The sequence below is a fragment of the Chelon labrosus genome (genome assembly GCF_963514085.1).
Source record: "Chelon labrosus genome assembly, chromosome: 3".
Taxonomy (NCBI): Eukaryota; Metazoa; Chordata; class Actinopteri; order Mugiliformes; family Mugilidae; genus Chelon; species Chelon labrosus.
The window spans coordinates 18412575-18438636 of NC_140339.1; the positions used below are offsets into that span (position 1 = coordinate 18412575).

Consider the following 26062-nt stretch of genomic DNA (forward strand, 5'->3'; position numbering starts at 1 on the left):
CTTTTATTTCTTCCGATTGTCTTGTCGTCGTGTGACTTGAAAGTTGTCTTCCTTCTCGAGTATAGAGAGAGTAAAAGCAAGCGAGGAATGACAGGGCATGCCTGGAAACAAAACCCGAGTCTGAGAAAGTATACAGCCACAACAAACAAACGAAAGAACAAATGAGAGTATATGTCCTGGGAATGGGATTGGGAGTAGTGCTGCCTGTTTCAGTTGATGGTTTCCAGCTGCTTAAAAAAAATAAATAAATAAAATAAAAAAGTGTAGGCTATCATAAAAAAACAACTGCAGCAGCCAACCACCACCACTAGTCGCATCCGACTGATACAAAATCATTTTATAACATCACGTAATCAAGCAGTGCACAATCATTGCACTCACACAAACAACAATAACACACACACACACAAACCCAGTCATTGGAAGAGTAAATGTACTTTGGTTTTGTTTAAAATCAGAATTAAAAAGTAATTAGAAATCCTCCCAAACTGAAATACTCCTAACACTATTTCAAAGATTCAAAAACGCCCAGTGCAGTGCAGGAGACCACTGGCCATGGCCGAGGAAAGAGGAAGGTGAACAGCTGCCGCTCGTTCATGACTGAACAGATTTTTCACTTGTGCCAGGAAAACCCCTTCTACTGGTGTAGTACTGCATAGCCACTGAAAGAATCAGTGAAGAAATCAAATAAACTGTGTATAATAAATACTTAAAGCAATGGTGCAAGACTTTTACATATGCAGTAAGTGAGCGTCCACGACATTAGGGCTCTTGCCAAATGAGTTCACACAAAGCCCAGCGTCTTACAGTATTTTACAGTATACCAAGATATACCGTGCACCAACAGAGGTTGAAACCTTACGTCAGCTAGCTTGGAGCCACCACAGCAACGAACACGGAGCAGGTGATACGACAATTATAGCGAAGTGATAAAAGAAAAGCGCTGGGCGACGAGAGCAAAAACATATTCCCTTTGGCAGGACGACGACCCATGATTGGGTTTCCTTGTTTCCTTTCACTGAAAGAAGATTGACTGAAGTGACGTAGGTATATGTCAGACAGATGTCGACGGTGTTTGTGTAATTGCTGCCAAAAGGAAGACACTAAAGTTCGGCTGAGTAGTTTTTAGACGTTAAAGGGAAGCGGATGTTTTAACACATTTGCACATACTTTATGCACATAGAAGAAAAGTAGACTTTTGTACAATATCTCACTAAATATATTTACATGACATACAATTCGCCCATCAGTGCAATACATAGGAATGTTGCATATTTACCAAATGTTAGACTCTTTCCTTTATGAAGAAAAATAATTCCAGTGACAGAAGCTGATAGAACTAATGTGTAAAGTAACATGTGCAACTTTCATATTTGTTAAAAGCTTCACAGTAAATAAAAAAAATAAAATCTTAGTACCACCCTATCCACAATCAGATATTAAGCATTGAAAAAAGTAATAGATCACATGTACATATATATCTCCATACATGTAATGGATTGCTTTTGTACAAACATTTTATATAACTTTGGCAGTTTATCAGGAACAAAGTTATCGGAAAAATATGAAACAATAATATCAAACTGTCAGTAATGTCATGTAAGCTTGCTTTCCAAAGCTCATGTTCACAGTGGTCATTCAGAAAGGCTGGAAGCCGATGGCCGAAAAGAACGAACAAAAAGCCAAAGGAAAGAAAACACTTTCCATCCTTTCTGCTAAGACTGTTAGCACTGGAGGCTGTCGTCATTGTTGTCATGGTTATAAAATTACAAACACCTATGAAGGTTTACATAGCAGTCATCGCCATTTAAAAAAAGATGGTCTATTTTCAGGTCGACTTAAAATACAAACAGTTTGAAGGCAAGGGGACAGGACCCTGCTCGGCGGTCACTGTGGAATCATGGGAGAGACATGACCGAGAAGAGGACATGCACAAGAGTGCTGTGTGGAAGAACGTGAAGCCGGGAAACGAGGGTGCAAAATGAACGACTCTGCAACAATCAGAACGCCACACGGTCAGAAAATGACTTACACCGGACAAAATAATCGAGCAAACTTCAAACATACTAAGTTCACCATAATTCATATACGTTGATTTAGTTCTTTTTTTTTTTCCACTGGTTTGGCACTTTATTGGAACAAATCTCTGTTCAAAAAGACTAAATGTTGTACAAAAGGTATCATGTCTCATTAACGTAACTCGTAGAATATAGTACTTAATAGTAAGCATACGGTAAGTAAACACTTGTACATACTGTAGTTTTAAAATGAACATTCCAACAGATGTTTTACGCACATGCACAAAAAACAAACAAACAAACACAACTCTCTCTCTCTCTCTTTCTTCCTCTTCCTGCCTCGCCATATTTGGGCCTCCTCCGCTGCTCTTTGGACAATCTCATGCTTCAGCCTCAATCCCGAGAGAACAAATGTTGCTACCGCTCTTTCTCTCCCTCCGTCTTTTTTTTTCCTCTCTCTATCTCTGACTTAAGACAACAGCAACTCGTGTAATACTGCATTATGACACCCCGCATTATGACACTTCCTCCGCCGAGCGCGTGTCCGTCTTGAGACGCACAAACTCTTTGGCCACCTCGTCGTTGGTCCTTTGAGAGAGTATCCTCATGATGGTGAGGCCCGTTTCATCCATGGAGATGCTCTTCACCAGCGGGTAGCAGGCGGAGCAGCTGCCCTTGTCGGCCAGCTCTCGGAGCTGGATGACCGTCATGCCGATGATGCGGTCCTCGCGGGCAAAGCAGTAGTCCTTTACCGAGACGTGCAGCTCGTAGGCCTCCGGACCGTGTTCATTACTCAGAACGCTGGGAGAACATGACATGCAGGTATAAGAGAGGTCCAACTCCAGACTTTAAACATGTTAACAAAACTAAAATGAATATATTTCTGTACTATCTGGAAGGAAATGCTAGCAGTACAGGTACTGACACGTAAGCTGTAAGTCACTTAACTTAATAAAAAGCCCAAAGCCTTGTTTTGAAGAATTGTTCATGAGAGTAAACCAATTGCTTTTTGGACCCTGACATTCGTCTTTGTTCACCGTTGAATACAACATGTCAGTAAAGAGGTCTGGCTCGGTGACATCTCCCCGGAGAAAAGCCTCCTTATTATATGCTTGGCTACGATGAGACAATTCAATCATGCTTTGCGAGTGAAATTAATATTTCTATTCAAATGAGCCATTATTCTGTGCCTACTTTTTTTCCCCAAGACGTTTTCTAATTATCCCCGGCAACTTAATGACTTCTTAAGATTCAAACGACGATGCCAGGAGTGAATCTATATGCAGATAGCGCTGGGGCGAGCCCTGATCAGACTGATGCAGCTGCGACCAAGATCGGTTTAGCTCTGCAACGTGGAGGAGCTGGCTCGGATCTGACAGTGACACTGTTTAAGAGGGGATATGATTGATTCTCTAAAAAGGGAAGAATTTGTCTACTAACTAATTACATCAAAATAAAAACAGCCATTGCTTGATAGATGGACAAATGATACTCACTACTGGAATGTTTCATTGTACTTTGGTGACCAATTGTTATTCTTGGTCTTGGTGCTGAATTTGCGCTTCTTGTCAGCCAGGTGTGGACCCACGGCGTTGACCTCTACAAATGGCCGGAACATGGCGTTGGTCTGCCAGATGAGGTTGTTCACAGCAACGACTGAGAAGAGAAGAGGAAATGATCATGCTGCTGATTACATAGTCGAAAAGATACAGCACATCCCCGTCCCTATTTTCTATTTTCTTGACTGATAACGATAAGATAACTGACTAAATGCAGAGCATGTCGCATTATGATGAGATACCGTCAAAGCAAGCGCAACAGATTCTGATAGCAGCAATATTTCCAGTTATCTAAACCTTAACGGTAAACTTCTCCATGGTTTTGAGTGAAACTGCAAAGATTTCTTTCCTTACTCACGGTTCTGCATTGATATTTAAACAAGGCACAGGGATAAGTCCACCGTGAAGGAGACAAGAGATACTGATTTACACGGCAGCTTCAGCAGACCGAGCTGGATTTTAAGTTTTAGATTTTGATCTGCGATAGCTGCCAAAGGTAAATCTTAAAGAAGATCAGACCTAAAGATAAAACTAAACGAATAAACTGCAGCTATTTGTCCTGTTATAATGGTTTTCTTTTAATAGAAAACCTTCATATAGGCTACTGTGTGATTGCCATAGCAACATAAACGCTAATCACAATCTTATGTTTCTGCTCTTACTAATTTTAGCTGCTTGTCAGCTGTTGTGCATATGGTGCTGCTATGAGGAGGCAGAACAGATATTGTTGCAGTTATGTGGGATGTTTTAAGTGTGATCAAATGTGTTGAAAATGACGTTTCAACCGATACAGAAAAAAGAAAAAAATGCCTCTGCATGGTACTGAATAGGCCTACAACCAATCAGCCATTTTGTTGTAAACAAATTCAACTACATGGCACTCAGATGTCACGTATGACTGCATCGCTGTTATGCTTCTGTCCATCACCGCATAAAGCCTACCAAAGTGATTTGATTGGCCCTGCAGATCTGTGTTCAGTTCCCAACAGAGAATCTCCAGACCAATATCCCCCCTAACATAAATTTTGTGGATGCCGAAAGTTCAGGTTGGCTTCCAGGCTACTATTTAAGCACTTAAGCGCAAAAATAATTTAGAATTTGAACAGGTATATAATATGATGCAACCATTTGTACTCAAGTAAATAAAGTTGGTGTGTGTCATACTTACTTAATGCCAGTTAGAGGATTTCCCAGAGATGCTAGCAGCTACTGGGCACAGTGATACAAGCTAAATGCTAATGTCAGCATGCTAATAGCTTTCAGTGAGAATGCCAGCATATTAAAGTTAAGCAGGTAAAACATTTGCTATGTATATCATCTTTGTTTCCATTTAGCACTTAACACAAAGTAGCGCTGAGACAATGGGGATTGCGGTTTTTCTTTGAACTGTAGGGTCACACGACTAACTGTGTACTTAATTTAATGGAAATCTATTTCAAACTGACACACTGGGAGTTGGGTGATCCTCAAATTCATCATGATTGTGATGAAACAAGCAACAGACTGACATTGCTGTCTAAAAATCCATGCTGCCACAGTGATATGATAAAAATACAGAGAGTAAAAATATATATAACTGAGAAAAATTAATTATAAGAGCTATGCTAACAACAGTTTTTATAGCTTCAAGAAGACGCAAAACCATAAAAGAAACTACAGAGCAAGGTGGTGATTTTGTCTGCTTAACTACATTAGTTATGGCGTCAGCAATATATCAGATGTTAATTTCCTTGTTTTATGGTTTTTGTGTGTGGAGGAGCTCAAGCAATATACAACAGCGGCGGTGATCATGGCCCAAGAAGCCAATTACCACAAATGAGATTGAGTCTTTGAACATTCGCAGGTGTGAATTAATTTGAATAGAAATGATGAAAAGCATAGTCTGCGCATAGGAAAGAAACTCACCCTTCACGCTGACTTTGTGCTCTCCCGTGCCAGGATGAGAGATGAGATTCACTTGCATCGACACCTCCCCTACCGATCCATTGGATGACTGACCTGGACACACACCAAAAGAGCAACAGGAGAGGCATAATGAAAATCAGAGGGAAGGTAGCAAGAGAAATATAGAGGCCAGGGTTTAGAAATCGAAATGAGAGAGAGCGAGAGAGAGGATGTAAGAAGGATCCAAAACTGTGGGCACAGCTTTTTTTGTAGGTGAGCATACCTAGAAATTGATCCATAAAGCTGCATATAAACACCTGTCTGTGTGTCAAAGCTAAGAAAAACCAAACCCAAGAAAAACAGCAGGGGAGTAGACTAGATTTCAGCTCTTTGGCACCACAGAAACAAGCAAAAGCAGGATTTCCTTTAGCTTCGGGCTAAACAAGAACAACCACAAGAATTGTGGAGTAATCTGTCTGGTTTGAAGGCCATGGAGGAGGCAGACGGGGTGAAGGGATCCACTAAATAAATTATGTTCTACATGATGTAGTCATCGAAGTGTGCAGCTCAAGAAAATGACAAAACAGCGGATTTGACGGCATGCAGGCAAGTCAAGCGGAAATGAAAGGAGGTAGAGACGGGATGGGGTGAACAGAGACACGGGGGCAATGGAGGAAATACCCCTCTGGGCATCACACCCAGCACGATTTCAATCACACAGGGACAAACAATTAGAATGGATTGCTGGCCATGTGTCTCAGTTTGCCTGGTGCCACCAAGCCCGGGACAAACAGATGTTGAATAGTGGAAGGCGAGTGGTGGAGTGGTTGATGAAGGGGCACGCGGATCCAATAGCTAATCAATATGTGCCAAACACGCAGTGCCCATTATGGCTGGTAATGAAGGAACAAGCCTGGAGATTTATTGTAGTGACACCCTGATAGGATGGGGGGAGGCCAGAAAAACATTTCTGCTGCACAATTAAGCCCCGGACTTGTGGGAAATTAACAAAGCAATGAAACTGCACATTTACATCAGCCATCGACTGAAATAATGCCGGCTGATCGATTCGGCGCGTTTTCTGGTGGGAGTCCGACACGTGACGCCGCCAGTAGGTGCATTTATGAAAGAAATGGACAAACACACAGTTGAAACTGCGACGGACAGTTTGAGAGACATGGAGGAGCAGAATGAGAACAAGATAAATGAGGCAGAGGTAGATAAGACACCGCTGGCTGTGAGCAGGGTCGGTAGATTAAGTGAGAAAAATGCTAACAAAATGAAGCGATAAGAATGGTGAGATAACTTGCTCATTAAATAACTGCAGTAACGCTTAGACTACACTAAGTTACATATCATCAGAGCTGTGCTATACGAGCATGAAAATTCAAAATATTAATGTGACATTACTTTATATAGGATAATGTGTGCTTTAGACGAAGTACACTGAGGCACTCTACAGGAAGGGCCAGAGCCAACTCTACTTCCTAAGGAGGCTGAGGTCCTTCGACATCTTGCTGGACAATGCTGAGGATGTTTCCTGAGTCCGTGGTGGCCAGTGCCCTCCTGTATGCTGTAGGGTGGCGGATGCAAACAGACTCAACAAACTGATTGGTGAGGCCAGTGATGTTGTAGGGATGGAGCTGGACTCTCTGACCATGGTGTCAGATAGGAGGATGTTAGCAAAAGTGAAGCCCATCCTGGACAACTCCTCACACCCACTCCACAACACGCTGGCCTGTCTCAGGAGTACCTTCAGTAATAGACTCATCCTACCGAAATGCACCAAAGAACGCCACAGGAGGTCCTTCCTGCCTGTGGCCATCAAACTTTTTAACGTCTCCCGCTGAGTGTTGGTCAGTCTTATAATTTATTTGTAACCATTTCCTTTTGAAAATTGTGAATAATGTGTGCAATACTTAGTTTTTATGCACCTTATTCTATTTGTATTTGACTCTGTCTCCTTGCAACTGACTCTTTGTGGGAGAAACGACAACAAAACAGTTTCCTTGAATGATTAATAAGGTATTCTGATTCTGATTCACTGCTGCATAAAGCGGCTGCAACCTCAGCCCACTCTCTAACAGAGTAACATGTACGGCTCCAAAGCCACACATGTCAAGATTAAACATGCCATGGTCTAAATGCGTCACTGTCAGAGCACAGGGGCTGGTGATTACCGCGTCCACTTGTGGTACATCAAGCGTCAGCAAATCTCCTCACTGTTTACTGACCTAACGCACATCAACCACCTCACTACTTCCACTTAGAGGCATCACGTTGGACCACCCCAGATAAAGAGCGACAACATGGTGTGAAATAGGGGGAGGCTGGGGAGGAAGAGATGTAGAGCGGGAGGAAGAGGACGTACGCATAGTCGCAATCTCAAAATAGCACGCGGGGAAAGGCAAGTGCGTCCGTGCCCATCTGCCAGTCAGACAGAGCTGCAACGCTGGTTGGCCTGCTGGCTGAGTAGCTTTCTCCTACAGCCTTTCTGTTTCCTGCTGCCAGCCTATGCTGCGTTCTGCAAGGCTGAACACACTGAGGCAACCAGAAGCTTAAAGCTTCTACGCCCCGCTGGGCTGATTTCCCTCTCAAGTCTCTTCGGACACTGGAAGGTATTTCTGCCTTTTTACAGGGAGAAAGAGAAAAAGTTCCTTATAGAAACAGCTGAATGAGACCCACATGAAAGTGGGTCAGTGATGACGAAGAGAAAGCGCAAGCAGAGAGCCCAAAAGGGAATTTATAGATTACAGACTACACAAATACGTTAGACTCTGTATCATGATGTTTTTTGTATGTGTTTTATAACGAGATAGAGAAAAGGAAAGAGCTCAAGCTCAGTCCAGCCTTTGAGGGTAGGGGGTAGAGCGGCCACAGATAGCTTTGCTTGTGTGTTTGTTTATTTGTTTGTTTGTTTTCTATTCATTTACAGTGAAAGCGGCAAATGACTTACACAGTCAGTGGATAAATGCAATTACCGCGATGTCCACTGCGCATATAAGCCTGAAGAAAATAAAGTGACACAGAGAAGTCTTCAGAAGGGGAGCCAAGACTGAAACCGGCACACTGCTGAGGATAAAACAGGCCAGGACTGGAGTCACTTTATTTTCAATTGGCTGTAAGAAGCAATAGGAGCTGTGAGTGAGGCGACAGAAATAAGCCTATTGTTTTTGATTTTCATTACTTATGAAGTTTATGATTACAACACCGAAAGACTGCAGACATTTGATAGAAAGTGTGAACAACGGCCGGACCAGAATGCTTGTGAATAAACGATTTCACTACGTTTACCAAGTTTAATTTGAAGATGTGCCTTTGAAATGTGCTAAAAATGTGACTTTTTCAGGCCACTTCCACCACGCTTTATTAGAATACTTATTTTAGCCTGGACCAAAGACAACAGCTCTTATCGTTTTTCAGCATTTGAACGCTCCAAGATGTCCCCAGCTAAAACCTAATGAGCTACGCCTTGGCTGTCTCCTTACCTTGAGAGGTTTGGGTGCATATATATTTCTTGATCAAGGCATCTGTAGGTTGAGTGTAAAGGCTGAGAGCATATTTGAGGGACTTCATATCAGGGCTCTTTTCCAGGAAGGTTTTCTTCAGCCCATTTCCTCCAGCGTGGAAGTATTGCTGCAAGAAAAGAGGCAATGTTTAGCATGTTTCACGTCTAGCATTCGTCAAGAGAACTTTGAAACAACACCAAGAAGAAACCCTCTTTTAAGTTTATGCACAACAGCGAGTTACGGTTAAAATAACCTAGGATTATGTGGACAGCATCCATTTTTACAAGCAGGAGACTGGACGGGAGACAGCGGTAATAGCTACTTTTGTGGTTAATTACCAGGCATTTAAATCTGAAACCACTGCTTGGGTGGTTAATGCACATTTGTGCTGATCAGCCTGATAGTTGAGGAGAGACAAGGCTTTGCATTCATTTAAGTGCTGTCACTCCCACATGTGGATAGTGGGAGGGTGGCCGTGGACAGATCTTATTAAGAAAGGAAGGGATGATTAATAGAAGAACTTGGAAACACATTTCTAAACACTTTATAGCCTTTTTTAGTGTTGCTATCCATTTAGCTAGCTCTCTCTGCTGCAACACGTGATCATTACAAAGACAAAGGAATATTTGTCAGGCAGCGTTAGCGAAGGGTCTGTTGTCTTAATCCAAGTGTAACACACAACTATTATATCCTTAAAGGCAAAAACAGAGCAGATAGAGAAAGGGTCCACACATAGGTGCCAGGTGACATCTGTGGCACACGATCTTCACCAGACATAGAATAACACCCCAGTAGAGAGAGTGTTGGCCAATACTTTTTTCGAGAGGTGTCAGGTCAGAGCTCGGCAGTGAAGCGACACAGCAGGAGACACTGTTTCCTGCCTCACAGATGAGTCACGAGTCACAAAATTTGACCGACATGTGCCTCTTGTGAACTATGCCTAATCTGGCATGCAGGGTGTGAGTCATGGGTTTATTAAGAGAAAGGAAATACAAGTACATACACATACATATTGCCTACAGCAAGGAATAAATATGTTTTATAATTTATGCTTTCTGTTTATAGTCTAGGTTTTCCGTCACAGAATTATACAGAGTTGTACTTTTTAGAATTCCCTTTCCTTTGTTTAAATGGTGTCAATGCAGCGCCTCCTCAGGGTTTCCCAACACAACACGGGAACAATTCAAGAGGACCGTGGTTTACAGCAAGCACGTCTTCAACAAAATTTTAAGTTATGGTAAATCATATCTGTTGCAGCTTACTTTATGTTTATTTAAATAAAGAATATGCCATGCTATTCACGTCATCACTGTCCGGCAAATTGTTGCCAGGTGTTCGAATATGCCCACAGTGTCACCGCTGGCCCTGCACTCCCTCCGGCAAAAAGACAAGAATCAACCTGCATGCTCAAAATATCACCCTGCCTCTGGCAAAATCACCTGTCAAACTGCCACCCATCTGACATATCTTTGCTCTCACCTCCTTTCTCCTTCCTCTTGCTTTTTGTTTTTTATATCCTTACTTATATGGTTAATTTCTTTGTTAGTTTATCACGTCTTCTTCTGAATTCCTTTATCTCTTTCCAGTTATCTTGTTTTTGTCTATCCTCAAGGCTTACAGGGGTTTGCATGTTGTGGCGCACGATGTGAGGTGACACCTTTCCCTTGATTATACCACAACAAGTCAGTGATCCCATACGCAATACCTGCAGCACGTCTGACATGAAGAAAAACAAAAGCCGTGACAAAATATACTCTTTGAGACAAATTGCATTCATTCTGAAATGCACTACAAATTAATATATGTACTGGCGTGTGTGCGAATTTAGTACATCAGAGTTGAAATTTGATGAAAAGGCTGAAACAGCTTTTTTCTACAATCACTCCCAGGTCAGAGTTCAAAGAAAGGGATAAATGTATTATTGGGAGTCTGTTAAATGGACTGTATTGTCACATGGGCGGGTGCATTTAACAATTTTCCCATCCATTAGCTTTTAGAGGTTCAAAGTGCGGCCTGGATGAAATATTTTCAGTAATCCCAAAATGCACTCATGGTCAAATATTCAAGTAAACATTGTATGCTGTGTTTGGGTTCACTTTTCAGCTGAAAATAAGCGAAAATTGGTGGTGAATGTATCATTTTTATGTTCTTATTTATGTTGAGACAGTGCCTAGCCATTGTTTTAGGTCATAACTACGTGTAGAAGTTAATATAAAACAAATATTTGGTTTCATTTTTCCATTTTTTCTTTCTTATTGTAGATTAGAGCACATACAGTGTGATAACGTGATGCGGGGTGATGTGTGAAGGCTGCCTGCGCTGCATTTCCTCATCCGATCAGCCGTTTCTCCTTAACTTTGTTAACTGAGTGGTCTCTTTGGAATACTGATGCAGAGAGGCGAGGTGATTGATCTAAACCTGCAGGTAGATCCTCGGTGACAGCAAAATCAATTAGCTTTCTCTGCGCTTTATTATGCAGTGGCACCTCACCATAACTCAGCTCTTGTCCCTGTAGAGCGGAGGCACGGTCTTAACATTGTCTCAAAAGGAGTGGTGTTTTTTTTTTTTTGTAATTATGCGGCAGTTTTGCTAGCTTGATTAAAATGATTTAATTCGGGTGCAACATTTCATTGTAGCTTCATTGTGTCTCACCAAAAAAGGAGGAGATAAAAGGAGATACTAATTCAATCAAAGAGCATAATCACGGTGGCTTGTTAAGTCACTTGTTAAAGTTCTTTTTATCATTTTTATATTTGTGTTTTTTTAACTAAACCTTCAACTAAGTTACGTTCTTTTTCTCCAATATAAAGCAAGTGCACCGTCATGTCAGTGCCTGAATATAAATATCCACGTTAGCCACAACATTTACACTTAGATCTTTGCTTTAACAAACCTATCCGCTGGAGAGAAACAGAGGGGAAAAGAAGACAGGGAGACAATAACACTTAAGCCACACAACTCCAGCCTCCACACATTTTAATGCTACTTTGATTTACAGTATGCTAATTTAAACCATTTGCATACTTCTGTTCTGCTATGTGCAACTGCGCTGATTTTTGGAGGTGAAGTTAAGCCATCCTGCAAGGCCAACGGTATAATCAACAAAATACTCACCTTGATGGTGGGAAGCACAAGGTCCATGGCTGCACACTGGCGCGGTGTCAGACTCCTGGCTTCCTCTCGAATTACATGCTCCTGGAGGGATACCAGAGAGTTAGTTGTCCTGGCCCTAGCTTTCTTCATCATCTGGGATTCAGCTCACAACATCGCTCTTCAGAGTGTCACTACCCAAAATACCTTGCATGCTCATGTTTCCATAATAAATGGTCATTCTGAACCCCCCACTTCATCTCTCATTATTGAATTACCCGGTGAGCAACAGGAAGATATTATTAGAGCAATTACTGTTTACAAAACAGAACCAGTCGGAGTCATTTAAAACCTGGTGGGTGCCGATAAATTTGAGGCTTGATGTCTCCCACCAGCGCTCTAAAAAAATCTATTTTAATCATGAAAAATTATTTTGTCAATTTAAATTGCTACTTTTGTGATCTGTGTATTGGTTACAGATTAAATAACTTCTGGCACAGCGTTATTTCCCTGGTGTTTCCCTTACAGGGCGCAGACAAAACAACATGAATGTTTTATGGAACTGTGCTCTGACGAAACTGTTTGTTCAGATCTGCAAACTTTCTTGTTTCTGACCCATCGTGTGCAGAAAAACACGCAAGTCTGGAAGCTTTTGCGTGAGCTGAGTGAAAAAGCACCTCACACATTCAGCTGAAACATGCATGTATCCAGTTATAATCGGGACATGGCACGAATTTAATCAACCAAAACCCTATTTTAAACAGCTTTTAGAGTGCTAGTGTGAGAACAAACTTACTTTAATCAACATCTATGCTGAGACGCTGCCTGGATTTTATGCCAAAATTGTACTGGGTCCCAATGATTTGCATTGTCTATGGCACAAAAAGTCTGCCTCCCCTTCTGTTCTAACAGATTTCCACGCAGCCTTGTGCATGCCAGGCCAACAGAATGTGTTTATCTAATATAGGGTGGGTTTGATATGATGTAAGTACTGAGGAGAGCTGTTGAAGTGCTTGAATAAACAAATACGGCATGTTCTGTTACTGGTTGTAGGTCTATACAGCTGCGTGCAAAGGCCTTTTGTTTTAAGCTCCGAGATAATGAAACTAATATCATGACAAGCCTCCAAGAAACTGGAACTGGCAGGCAAAAGGGAATGTAATGCCTATTTGGACAGTATTCTTGCTGTTTTACCAAAGATGCATATGATTTGGACAGATTTAGAAAGTGGAAGTTTTCTAGAGAATTATAACATTACATAAAGACGTCATTATCTTCCTAGCAAATCCAGGAGGGAAAGCCGATAACTCACTATAAGCCTTCTCTTGTAACATATTTGCTTTGACAGATAAGTGCTGCGTAGAGATGAGCACGGGATTTGTGGAGGTCAGAGGACACGATTGTGAAATTGTTCCTGCACACAGCTAATACATTACAGGCAAACAACATTTCAGCCCAAACAGCTCCTCTCCTGTTCCATCCTATACATGCTGTTACATTAGGGGAAGGGTACAACACTATTATCTGCATTTTGTATGTTTGATCAAAATATATATGTATATGTAATATATACAGTATATATATTTAAAACGGAACAGTTGTAGCCCAACAATACAGCAAATAACACACAAACAATTCCAAAAAGAGAATACACATGTACTGGATTACATGGGAGAAAAACGTGAGCCGAAGATCATCAGCCATAATCATTAATAACGAGAAGGTGATTAAGCACTTTAATACTTTGAGAGGAAGACCGAAACACTCCCATCTACGTACGTACTAATGATCAGTGGCCAGATGTTGCCTCGAAGGACACCTGATAGAGTCCAATGCACAACACGAGCAAACAAATCAATGGGGAAACACGTGCATACTGTATTTACACTGGTAAAACACACCTACTGTTTTCAGTGCACCACTGCACGACTCAAAACTAAAACACCTCTCAGAGGTACTGTCATAACACAATGAAAGCCACAGCGTAGCCACTGATCCGCTCCAGTGCCTCACTACACAGAGCTCGAGGGATCAAACATCCTCCAGTCACATCAGCAGCAACAACAGCCCAGTTATGATGCACCAAGCTCTAATGTCAATATGTCATTATGAATCTGTTTTTTAAATTATATATTTTTTTTATTTTTGATATGTGTTTTAAATGTTTTTATTAACATGTTTGATTTGGAACAAAAATAATGTTATTTTAGTTTGTATTTTAACTATAATGTCTCTGATATGCACCAATCAGGCATAACATCATGACCTCCTTATTAATATTGTGTAGGTCTCCCTTGTGCCTGACTCATCAGAGAATGGACATGGGCCTTCTGAGGGTGTCAACAGAATGTCGTTAGTGGGGGGCCTTTGGGTCCTATGTGTTGAGGGGAGGGGCCTCTGTGGATCATCCCACAGATACTTGATCAGTTTAAGATCTAGTGAGTTTGGAGGCCAGGTCAACACCTTGTGCTGTTTTTCATGTTTTTTTAGTTGAAACCGTTTTTTGCGTGTGTGTCTGTGTCAGGCTGCATCCTGCTGGGGATGGCTGCTGCCATCAAGGAGTGTCATTGCTACGGGGTTGGGGGTGTCTGGTCTGGTCTAGGTGGGTGGTACATGTCTAAGTAACATCCACACGAATGACAGGTTCAAAAGTTTCCCAGCAGAACATTGTGTTGTCACAAGATATTATTCACTTCTCCTGTCAGTGGTTTTAATGTTGTGGCTGATCTGTGTACAATATAACGAATAAAAATGATAGATTGTGTGTATACAGTACTGAATTCAGAAAGGTGTCAAAAAATCACCTTCAGTTTGGACAGCTGTCCCAAGTCCTTGGCAGCACTGAAGATCATCTGCGCTCCCTGTTGTGCAACAAACAAATATGTGTAAATTATTATATATATACGAGTTAAACAAACAAAAAAAGTCAGGAACATGAATATGAAAATAGAATGAATTTAATGAGAAAGACGAAAGACGCAGCACCGCTCTGATTGGTCAACTGGTCCGCTCTGCTGTTTCTGGTAAACTGCTTAGAGAGTGAGTTGTACTAAAGTAGCCGCTTGGCAAGCATTAGGCAGATGTGTCAGCAGATAAATGATAAAAGAAATGGCAATGACAGCAAACACGACATTTCAGGCTGTGCAGGTTCAGTGTTTCTTCTGCGAGGGAGTAACTCCCTTTGGTGTGAAGTTAGGGCTTTGAAACTTGGCAGGCTACAAAAATCTTTATAACACACCATGGAGAAAGAAAAAAAGTCATAAAGTATATATGGCCACCGCGTGTACTCTTGCCTGAATCCAGTGATGCCAATAAAATGAAATGAAAATGAATGAAATATTACTGAGATGAAAAATGTCCAGCTCTTATAGAGGGATTAACAGTATGACTAAGTTTACTCCCAGCGTTGGAATAATCAATGATGTTTCATGTCATGTACGGTAATTTGTGTGTCAAGAGGAAACAGGAGCGAGCTGAACAGATGGAAGAAATGAGAGAGAGACAGGTGGACAAGAGGAGGGAGGTGGAGGCCAAGCCAAGAGACGAAAAAGAGTAAGCGAAAACAAGGAAGAGACAGATAAGTGATCAAACTCACACTCTGGTCATTCAGCGGAGGCAGAACAATTGTTCTCTCGATGGTGTTTAGCACGATTTTCCATAGCTCTTTGAGGACTCGTTTCAGCACTGTCTTCTCACAAATCTTGGCAAATAACATCAAACTGTAAAGCAGCAAAGAGGGGGCATTTGTCGGGTCAATACTTTTTAAGCATTTCTCTTAAACTGCGCCAACATGCCCGAAGACTCCAACTGATGACGTCTTCAGAAGTAATCTGGTTAAATAAAGAAAAACACCTATGCTTCATGGTATAAATGCAGCAGCTTTAATCTCACCCTATTGTGTAGGCAGGGTCTCAGAGACAGGAGGAAGGATTAGATATTTCCATATCATTAAGAGGATTCCCTGTAATACCCCATTGGCCTCAATGTTGGTTTGACAAATGGTTAAGAACGATTCCTAGAGCTCAGCCGAACCATATCAGTCAAGAGTGCCGTTCAAGTACACCATAGTGTATATTAGCTTGAATTCACAGAGAAAGTCACCCTTTAGTTTGGCAGTATTTATTATACTGTTGCATTTGGAGGACCAAGGCACTGTATTGGCCAATAAATGGATTCTGCCAATAATCATTAGTGTATTACTTTGTAATGATAATGTCGCTGTATTTTTACTGTCCACATCAAGACCGCTCAATCAAGCAGCTGTGACCCAGAGCTGTTCTCAGCATCCATGGACCAAGCTAGTTCCAGAGCATCCCACAGATACTTGATCAGTTTGGGGTATTCGGGGTTTGGAAGCCGAGTCAACGGCTTGGACTATTTTTCATGTTTTTTGAGCTGTTCTTAAGCAGTTTTTGTGGTGTGGAAGGTTGCCTTAACCTGATGGGGATGGCTGCTGCCATTAGGGAGTATTGTTGCCATGGAGTAGGGGCGCCTGGTCAGCAACAATGCTTAGGCGGACGGGACATGCATCTAAATAACATCTACATGATTACCAGGACCAGCTTTCTCAGCAGAACATTGCATTGCAAACAGCCATTCATGTCCCTCCACTGCATTCAGTAGATACTCACTTTTTGTCCAGAAGGTCCATAAGAGGCCGGAGGACGGTCTCTGCATCCATGGCAGCGTTGCTCCCTTTGGCCGTACCTTTCATCTGCACCAGCTCTTGGTTCATCTGCTTCACGCAGTCCTCAATCACGGGTTGGAAACTGGGTGACGAGACAACGACATTCATTTAAACATTTTTCACATTTTAGGATGCGGCAGGTAGTTAGCCACTTTGAGTAGGTGCTAACACTATCCCGCTGTGACAATTATATGATTTGTAGGGTGTTAAGAGCAGCAGTGTCTTTTGTTCAAGCTGAAATGTTAAACAACTGGCTGTGCTCGCTGAACATGGTGCACAGCAGGAGCTTGAGTCAATTACATTTTGAGTAGATGTCTGTCGATAACTAAGCAGCCCTGCAGTACATTTTCTTTCACAGAATGAGACATAAATAAAGACATTAACCTATTGAAAATAATCTCACACTGACACACAACCATTCACAACCAACACTCACCTGGAGCCAAACACTCCGCTGAGCTCATCTAGCACTGTGTTGAGTTTATTCTGCAGCTCCTTTAGCAGATCACTGGCCTCCGCATCCAGCTGTCAGTGGAAGACAGACAGTTACTACATCATTACACTTCGTGCACGAGCCCACGCTGGCTAGAACTCTGTATCTCTGGAGGATGCCTCAACTGGGGTGGGGGCGTTGGAGGGGGGGCAACGGGCACAGAGGAGAAGTAACCTGTCTTGCTGGTGGCCTCCCGCTCCTTCTGCCTGCCATCTGTGCTGAGCAACGCTCTGAATACCAATGGACAGCTCACATCCGAGAGCTGCAAATGATGACTGCTTGCCGAGTCATAAGACTAAAAAGAAGCAGCCAGCTAGCCACTTTTCAAAACGGAACAGTTTTGTGCACTCTTTCACGAGTAACAGAAGAGAGAGGCTGTTGTGAGCCGCCTACATCTCGGGGGAATACAGCTTACAGACATGTATAAACAAAGCTTTTAAATGTACAGATGTTCTGACTCTGAAATGTTCTGACTGACCCTTTTTTCAATATTTTGTCTACATTTTAGAAAATGCTGGATTATTCAGATTAATATCAGTAAGTAAAAGCCTCTTAAATCATGAACTATGGACCTAAATATCCAGCCAAACACAGAGAGATCAGACACAACCAATGGACAATTCTCAATGCTTGCCCATACAAAAAACAGCAATTTCTATTCACAGCAAGTACATTATATGCCCATGCATGGCATGTGTTGGTTTTGGCATCATTTTTATGCATGTGCATGTGATGGATGCTCATGTTTGTGTTCATATGGTGTGTTGAAAATATTGAGAAGAAATGCATGAGTGGATATTGGATATTTCTGCCGTGTGCCATGTCAGTACATGTATGTGTGACCTCATCTGTTTGCCTCAGTGCTTATGAATTACGTTCACCGTGTGCTAATGTCCAAATATTGATGTTTTGGATGGGGGTGGAGAACATATGTCGTTAAGGCTCAGTGCAGAGATGGATGTGTGAGGCGAGGCACCGCACTACATGCATGACAGATCGTCACATTAGACGAGATAAGCTTAGCCGCGGAGCCGCTCATCTCACACATTCTGATGGTGGATGGCTCAGCTGTGAAGCAAATGTGTAAACTAAACCTTTTTAAAGATACTGTTATTCTGCAGACATGCCTTTATCTGCAGCATGAACGAGATAGATTTATACACACACACACAAACACACACACATTCACACTGCCGTCACCTCAGTGGCAATGATTGCAGCACACAATATTTTTGTGTCACACAGAAAATTGCCCATAAAGGTTTGAGTTATTTTACCATCTGAGTAACGGATAACATCAATTCAAGTGATATAAAATAAATAAAGAAAGAAATTCTATAGGCCTTGTGCTTTTATCAGTCCCCCAAGGCTTGGGGATGGTTTTCATTTACGCTCTAATCTGCTGATTGGCTGAAAAACAGAAATGAGTCAGTTTAATTTGTATTTGTCTCAATGGGAATACTGGTGAGGGAAGGACGTTCACCCCATTGCTAGATAAACCGAGGCTGCTATCCTGTTAGAAAGGCTTTCCTTTAAAGCGGTCGCAGGGATTTCCGTGCCTTGGCACGAGGGGGAGTTTTGGGCTTTGAAAATATCAACGATTCATCTTCCGAAAGGTCAGATTAAAAATAAAGGTCTTGGATTAGTCTGGGAATGGATATAAGGTCTAGATTCAGTCACATGGCTACGCTGAGTTTAATGTATTTCATCCTCCACTCACAGAACCTAATGATGAAGCTACCTTAAGTTGTCAATATGTGACTACTGTCACCACACACTGTTAATTAAAGAACTGCTAATTCTGTTAACGCTTCTATGAAGGGAACTTCATATTTGGAATTCAGGGAGCACCTGTCTCCTCTATGGTAGCTGGTTTCACTCGACACTGACTGACACCCCGAGTCCTCCAGAATCCACAAACTCTCCCCTGGCTGACAGCCTATCAACTGCAGCCCAGCTTTGCTTCCCTTTGCCTGTTTCAACAGTGCAGTATCTACTCACTGGCAGGTTGTCACTCCACCGAGAGCTTGTCCGAAATGACTAATAGTGCCAAGTAAATAAAGGTTTAATAAACCGTCATCTCTAAAGTGAGAAAAGCATATTAGCAAACAAAACGTCACCCAAGTCTGATACCAATCTGGGGATATTAGTCCATGATGATTCCATAAACGGGCACTGTAAGAGATTATTGTTAATCTCTGTTATTGGTAACACTATGGTAGCAGCTCTTGGCGTTAATTGCTGATAGAGAACCATTCTGTAACGTACAGCCTACTATGCCAGGAGGACATTAATGGAAAACTTTCCCCTAGAACACAGAGCAATTGCTTGAGATTTTCTGTAATGTACGCCTGAGTGTCCATTAACAAAAGAAATTTGTAATTTTACATTTTGAAGGGAATGTAAAGACATTTGCTGTCATTATTTTTCAGGCGGTAATGGCGTAGGAGTGATCAAGGTCTGCATCTGCAAACAGTGAGGCAGCAGCAGCACCTCTGCTAAGGGCACAGCTGCGGAGATTTGTAAGTGTTTGAGAAGCTCATTAAACACGGTCTGAAAAATCCTGTCTGAAGCATTTTGCGGCTGCAGCTTGGGGAACGCAAAGAGAAGATCAAAACCACAGCCAACCATTCGGCGAGCTCCTGACTCTGCCCTTTGCGTCGAGGTAGAAAGGGGGGGCCTACGCACTAAAATAAATATCACACTTCTAAATTAGCCGTGGACAGAAGAGTGGAAAACACAATAAAAAGCTAAAAATAAAGATGGGATCGGGTGGTTTGAGCCACTATCCCCAGAGCGCCGGGGATGGTGAGCTTGAGCAGCCTGTCCAGAGGGGTGATGGGTAATTCAGATTCCGTATGCTCTGTGGCACATGCTGCTGCAGGGGTTGGGGGATGAAAAGCGTAGGAGCGTGAGGGGTGGGAACAGGGGGGAGGGGGCGTGCTTTATTTGTATCATTCAGTAAATGGTGAGAAGGGGAGTTGACGAGTCCTATTGCACACACCTTACAGAAGGACACAACCCCCTCCTCCTGGAGAGAGAGAGAGAGAGCACAGAAAGGAAATGGGGGAAACAGAAGACACAACGAAAGGAGACAAAACGCAAAGCAAGACAGGCGTTAGAAACTAGAGAGAAACATGCGTGTAGGTAATAAGAAGCCGTGACGGCTGCTTCTCAGGTTAGACTGACAGACTGACAGGTCCACAGTTTCAAACGAAACATAGGTTTTATGGGTTTAACTCAATATTTGGTAAAATGTTACGTCAACACATGTTATACACAGGAGGGATTTGAGGTGGGGAGATAGTGATGGGATACAAAGGGGTTACTGAGGAACAGTAGTAGAGGGAGCAGTCGAGAAGGTGATATTAGCAAACTACATGTCGGAAGTATCTATTCCACGGTTAAGTGCAGACCAGGAGGAGGGGTCACAGCACATCACTGCTGGGGTCAATTCACTTTCACTTCATATAAAATTCATGTGAAATGATCATTTACGTAATAATGACACAGCATTTATTTCACAGCAGCAGAGTGCTGACCCCAGCGCGGTGGTATAATTTTCCATACTAACTGGCAGCAACTCTGCTGAAGTGTCCTTTAGCAAGCGGTTGCTCTTTAGCCAACCTTGCTGTTTGCTTTTCCAGCAGAAGGGAACAAATCGATGCACTTTGTCACTGTATCACTTTATATTTTGTCTACCAAAAGCATAAATTTTTGTAGAAGAACTGAAAGTGAATTGCCACAGACATAGCAGGCATGTACTTAGGTGGGCACAGACCTGTTTGCCACCCATGGACTCAAACATCTTCTCCAGTTGGACACGAAGCTGCTGGATGTTGTTGAGGAGGATGCACGGCTGTGAAGAATAAACGTGAGAATAAGTATGAGTGCACTCATATGCATGCGCCGATGAATTATCAATAGGTCTCAAAATATCAAATATATATTTAATGTTTAATGACGTCCAGCCAAAAAACTGCACATTCAATGTCAAGTTTCACCGCTGCTGGCAATGTATTGTTACGGTTCGTGAACTTGACACTTCCCGATGTAATTGAAAATGCGATGCAAAATGTCAGAAGAATCACATGGGTAATAACTGTAAAATCCATCAGTTTAGATTTCCCGACACGTCGTCTTTGCAGAGATCCAAGTCTCCTGCAGTCAGAAGGGAAACCCAATACATAACACAACAAAGAGAGAAATGCCTGCGCTGAATGTGTCAGGCGTTATCGATTCTCAGCTCCCCAACAAGTTTAACAGATGACAGACATTAATCAGACCACGCTTTATGGAGACCCAGAGCGATTCTGTAGAGTTTCCAGACAGTCACACATTAGGTACATTATCGGCCTCCCAAAAAAAAACAACTGACGAGATTACAACCCACCAAAATGATGACAGCGGTAATGTATAGTACTAAAATGCTAATTCTTTACCCCAGAAGAAAAGAATGATTGGTGCCTTCCAATCCCCAGAGCAGCCAATGACATCTCCTCGGATGCACATAATGGCTCACTCTCGACTAGATTTATTACTATATTTGTGTGAAAGTGATTAGGTATTCTAAATCTGAACAGCATAATTCTAGCTCGGGAGAGGGTAAAAAATATATGATGGAGGGGTTTGGGCTACACGTGTATTAGATCTACAGCATCATTTAAATGCCAGGGACTGCTATGATACCAGGCAGGACGGCACATAGCAAAGGAGAAAGATTTCACAATGGTTTCTTGATTACTGTTTGAATAGGGGGATGCTAAGTAAACAAATGTATTGTTTACTTAGCATTACACAAAATTACATTTATTTTTTTTATAAAATATTACTTGGTTTATTAAAGACATACAGTGCATCCTTGGTACAGATGATTGTGATGTATGTCACGTACTGTTTATGATTCTAGCAAATTACAGTAGGTTTAATTTGATGTAATCTGAATCGCATTTCCTTGTTTTCATCATCTGTGCCTTCATTCTATGCGAGGGGCATTTCATTGTTTCTCTGAGACAATCGTTCTGAGCCCGTCAACGCCGCAAAGAAACATCTGCCCCCTCCGCCGGTACGCTGAGTGTCATCTCTCCCTTCAAACTTCAAAGACCAGTGAGGATAATTAGGCCACTCACAAGGCTCCGTGTTTAGTCATCCGTCACATTAAACAATGGACAGAGAGCCCAGAAAATACCAATGACTTTCCCCCATCAGCTATAGGCTGGAAGATGAATAATTGCATCTGGGTTAATAGAGACAGTTTGTTAAGAGCGTTACAGAAGACAGCGTATAACAGACTGGAGGACTATATGAAACATTATTCACATAGTCTCCATGCCAACTGCTGCTAGAGACAGTAAGCATGGAAACACTGTCATCTGGCTATCCATATCTACAAAGAAATCCATATAACCTTTGATATTAACATTTACAGACTCTGAGTGGGTACTTACCACGTTCTCCTTATTCAAATACAGAGGAAAGTCCTTGGATATGATTGCAGCATACTGCAGAAGAACTTTGTTGATAGTCTGCAGGGATTGAGAGAGACAGTTGTATAATTACAGCGTGTTTGCCGTTGTGCCATTGAATCTCTGAAACTCACTGAAGAAACTCTTAACAGTCACAGCCCGATGGGACGAGATAACATTAAACACAATAAAAAACAGTCTGCTTAGATCAATGACAAGCTCTTTCACTGCGGGTTATCATTCGCAGCAGGGGTATTTTGGGTTCACTGACAGGCCATATCAAGAAGGCTGACCTTCGCAAAGCGGCACATGAAGTGGGCCAGAGCCTGTGGGTTCGGACACTCGAGCTTCTTGATGATCTCAAAACTCTGGTTTAGTTGAGTGAACACGTCCACCACTGAACAGGAGAAGAGGGCGTGCTCCGAGGTTTGCTGGAACTGTTGCAGGAAAGAGGGAGTAAGAGAGAGATGGAGGGATAGGGTGGAGGAGAAAGAGGAAGTAAACGAGAGAGAGTCAAACAGATGTGGAATGTTCTCACCTATAAGCACCTCATAGCAGTACAAGTTAGGTTTAAAGGGTGAAGAAAACATTAAATTGGACTGACTGCTCTATTATGACAGTCAGAAAGCATCAAGGGACTTTATTCACAGTAGACTTAAGATCATATTACACTTAATGTTAGAGGAAATGTGATGGTTTTAGCTTTTAAATGTGTCCGGTGAACACCACCAAAATGAGAACTTCAGTGATTGCATAATCTGTGGGATACTGAGGAGGAGGAGGAGGAGGAGTGATCAGAGTAATACAGCTTCCATGTAGCTTCCATAAATTAAAGTTTAAAATTCCTTTTATTGGCCATGTGCCAAACAAATAAACCCTACAAGTATTCAAAGCATCTTTTCTTTAGTCTGTCAACCACATGTCAAATAAACTTCATGTACTGGTTTGAAAAAATGCACATAAATACATGAAAACACTGTGTTTTTAACTTTAGCAGATAGTATGCTTCAAGATTTAAGATATTGGTCAGAGCGACTTTAAGTGTTTCTCTATGTGACTAAATGCATCAGATTAAAACTGCATATCCCCTAGTTTTAAGAAACAAAAAGAGAAAAAAGCCGTCTTAAGTGGATTGGGTGGGCAAATATAAAAGTTACGTATTGAGAAATAATTCAATGCCGCGCTCACTCCATCTTTCTTGTCCCTTTCCAGAGCTCCGTTGAGGAAATCCATGGCAACGTCCTCGTTCTCATCAAGCCACTGAATGACAAATGGCTCAAACCACCTGAACAAAAAAAAAAAAAAAACAGAAGAAGAAAAGCATTCGTCATTGAAGGGTCAAATCATAGCTGGGTGTATTTTTTAGCAAGTGGTTCTTGTCTTGTGTGTGGCATGCGTTCAGTGAGGGTTTACTGCAGTAAATGAGCACTTCAGAAGCCAAGGGTTTTAATTTAGCATGTGGGGAAATCACTGTTTTTAGATTAAATTGACTGAAAGCAATTGCATTTAAAAGTTAGCAGATTTTTAAGTGTTCTGGGCCGAGGCTGAAATTCATGCAGGCACTGATATCAGGTTTCAACTTGTGGACAAACTAGCTCGTAGACCACAAGGCTCAGACAGAGGACAGTGGAGGACAGGACAGGCTGGGACAGATGAGTCGGGTGAAGAAGTACATTTGTTAGCGGAATAACAATGCTGTTCTGTCTGTTTCACTTTGCCATTTCCTCGTTTAATATAGTGCCTGGGTTTGTCCTCAGAGCAATGGACGTCCCCCCTAAAACCGCTTTGTACTCTGGCTAAGGGCATCTGCCACATGAGGGAAAGCCAATAAATAAGGTGGGTGTGGCGACAGGAAAAGGGAACACAGACAGGCGGGCGGGAGAGGGAAAGGCCGTGTGGTGAGCGAGTGTGTGTGTGTGTGTGTGTTCTTGCATGATGTGTAGGCCTCTGGTAGAATCAATCCAGCAAGAGATGGTGTTTGAGTGACAGTGTTTGAGATAGGGAGGGTGAGTCATTACTCTGAAAGACTGGACGGGATGAGAGAGGGCATGGCGCTTTGTGCTTGCATTACACGTGTTAATATTGGAGCTCTCTCCCTGCCTTGCTGCACATGATTATGCATGCACAGTGGGGAAATGGGGGATACGTGAAAAGCGGAATGAACAAAAACACGCTTTTAGGCTATAAATTAGCCTCCTCATCCAAAACAGTCTCATCTTCTCTTGAGGCCTGTTGTAATAAATAAGCCCGCGCAGATCATACGGACATGACAGTTTTACAGATTCAATCTTAACTAGAAGCTGATCTGAGCTGTTATTTATAGTTATAACATTCACACTGTGAACCAGTGCAGAATACATCTTCTCATGAAGAACCAGGACAGAAATATGTTACGTACAAAGAAAGCAAGGGAAAGAAAATCCTGAGGCTTTGTTGAGTTGTGCAGAGATCAATCTTTGGACAATTTGCAGATATTGCATACGTGCCAATAACTTTTAATTTTGGTGATGACACTATAAAGATAGAAGGCATAAATGGCAACTGCGATCTGTACTTATCTTAGTTTGCTCTAAAGTTAAATAACATTCAGCTGGAACCAACTGAAGTATACAACGCTTGTTTTTGGGTTATATTTTGCTCTTGGGTTGCCGTTTTCCTGTTTCATCTCTAATCTGTCGTCTTTTTGTGCTTCTGTTTCACATGCTACCCTTGAGGTCCTTTGATTCACCCGCTGCTTGTAACCCTTTCCTTCTATGTGTGTTTAGCCTCTGCGCTCCCGCCTCATTGGGACTCACTTGTCTCGTTTTCCCACCAGCCCTCTGTGTGTTTACGATATACTCGTGTCTCTCCCTCTGCCTCCTTTGTCAGTTCATCTGTTTTCCTTTGCGTGCTCTCCCACCTGTTTACCTGCTTGTCTCCTCATGTCTCTGTGGTGTTGCCAGAGCCTTGTATTTTTTTTTCTTTTTTTCTTCCTCTTTTGTCACGCCGTTTGTGTTTACCCTGTTTTCTCTCAGTGCTTTATTTCATGTTGGGCTTCTGTTTTAACTCAACATGCGTGACACCAGCAGTGCCTTTTGTTAGTCCTGTCTGCAAATTAGATTAAATTCATCTTTTGTTCCTCATTCCATGTGTCCTACGTTTGAGTCCTGCTTTTCTGATCAAACCATTAAAGTTCCTGTTGCATTAACCTACAGTTGTTTTAACTGGACTGTTCTAGTTTGTGTTTTATTATGCAGTACAATCCCCTTTTCCAGTTTTAATGCGTCAACATTACAACCATTAGAGTGCATTTTGCTCTCCGATGTCTCCACTCACTTGCCACCTTATTATGTAATTTTGATGCAGCTGTCCTGCAAT

The 26062-nt window shown here is 42.0% G+C and overlaps 1 protein-coding gene across 1 annotated transcript in view; it reads right to left on the reverse strand.

Moving 5' to 3' along the window:
• Nucleotides 1–1480: 1480 nt before the first annotated feature.
• LOC311485598 (protein unc-13 homolog C-like) overlaps nucleotides 1481–26062 on the reverse strand; it is a gene marked incomplete at its 5' end in the record, with an annotated part of 93709 nt that continues 69127 nt past the window's right edge. Inside the window, 14 exons of the mRNA XM_084541123.1 lie at nucleotides 1481–2819; nucleotides 3515–3674; nucleotides 5483–5575; nucleotides 8950–9097; nucleotides 12085–12165; nucleotides 14865–14921; nucleotides 15656–15779; nucleotides 16692–16829; nucleotides 17184–17272; nucleotides 20245–20271; nucleotides 21022–21099; nucleotides 22688–22765; nucleotides 22999–23142; nucleotides 23894–23990. Of these exons, the coding sequence (XP_084397249.1) occupies nucleotides 2534–2819; nucleotides 3515–3674; nucleotides 5483–5575; nucleotides 8950–9097; nucleotides 12085–12165; nucleotides 14865–14921; nucleotides 15656–15779; nucleotides 16692–16829; nucleotides 17184–17272; nucleotides 20245–20271; nucleotides 21022–21099; nucleotides 22688–22765; nucleotides 22999–23142; nucleotides 23894–23990 (1600 nt within the window). The 3' untranslated portion in view covers nucleotides 1481–2533. The remainder of the gene's footprint in view (nucleotides 2820–3514; nucleotides 3675–5482; nucleotides 5576–8949; nucleotides 9098–12084; nucleotides 12166–14864; nucleotides 14922–15655; nucleotides 15780–16691; nucleotides 16830–17183; nucleotides 17273–20244; nucleotides 20272–21021; nucleotides 21100–22687; nucleotides 22766–22998; nucleotides 23143–23893; nucleotides 23991–26062) is intronic.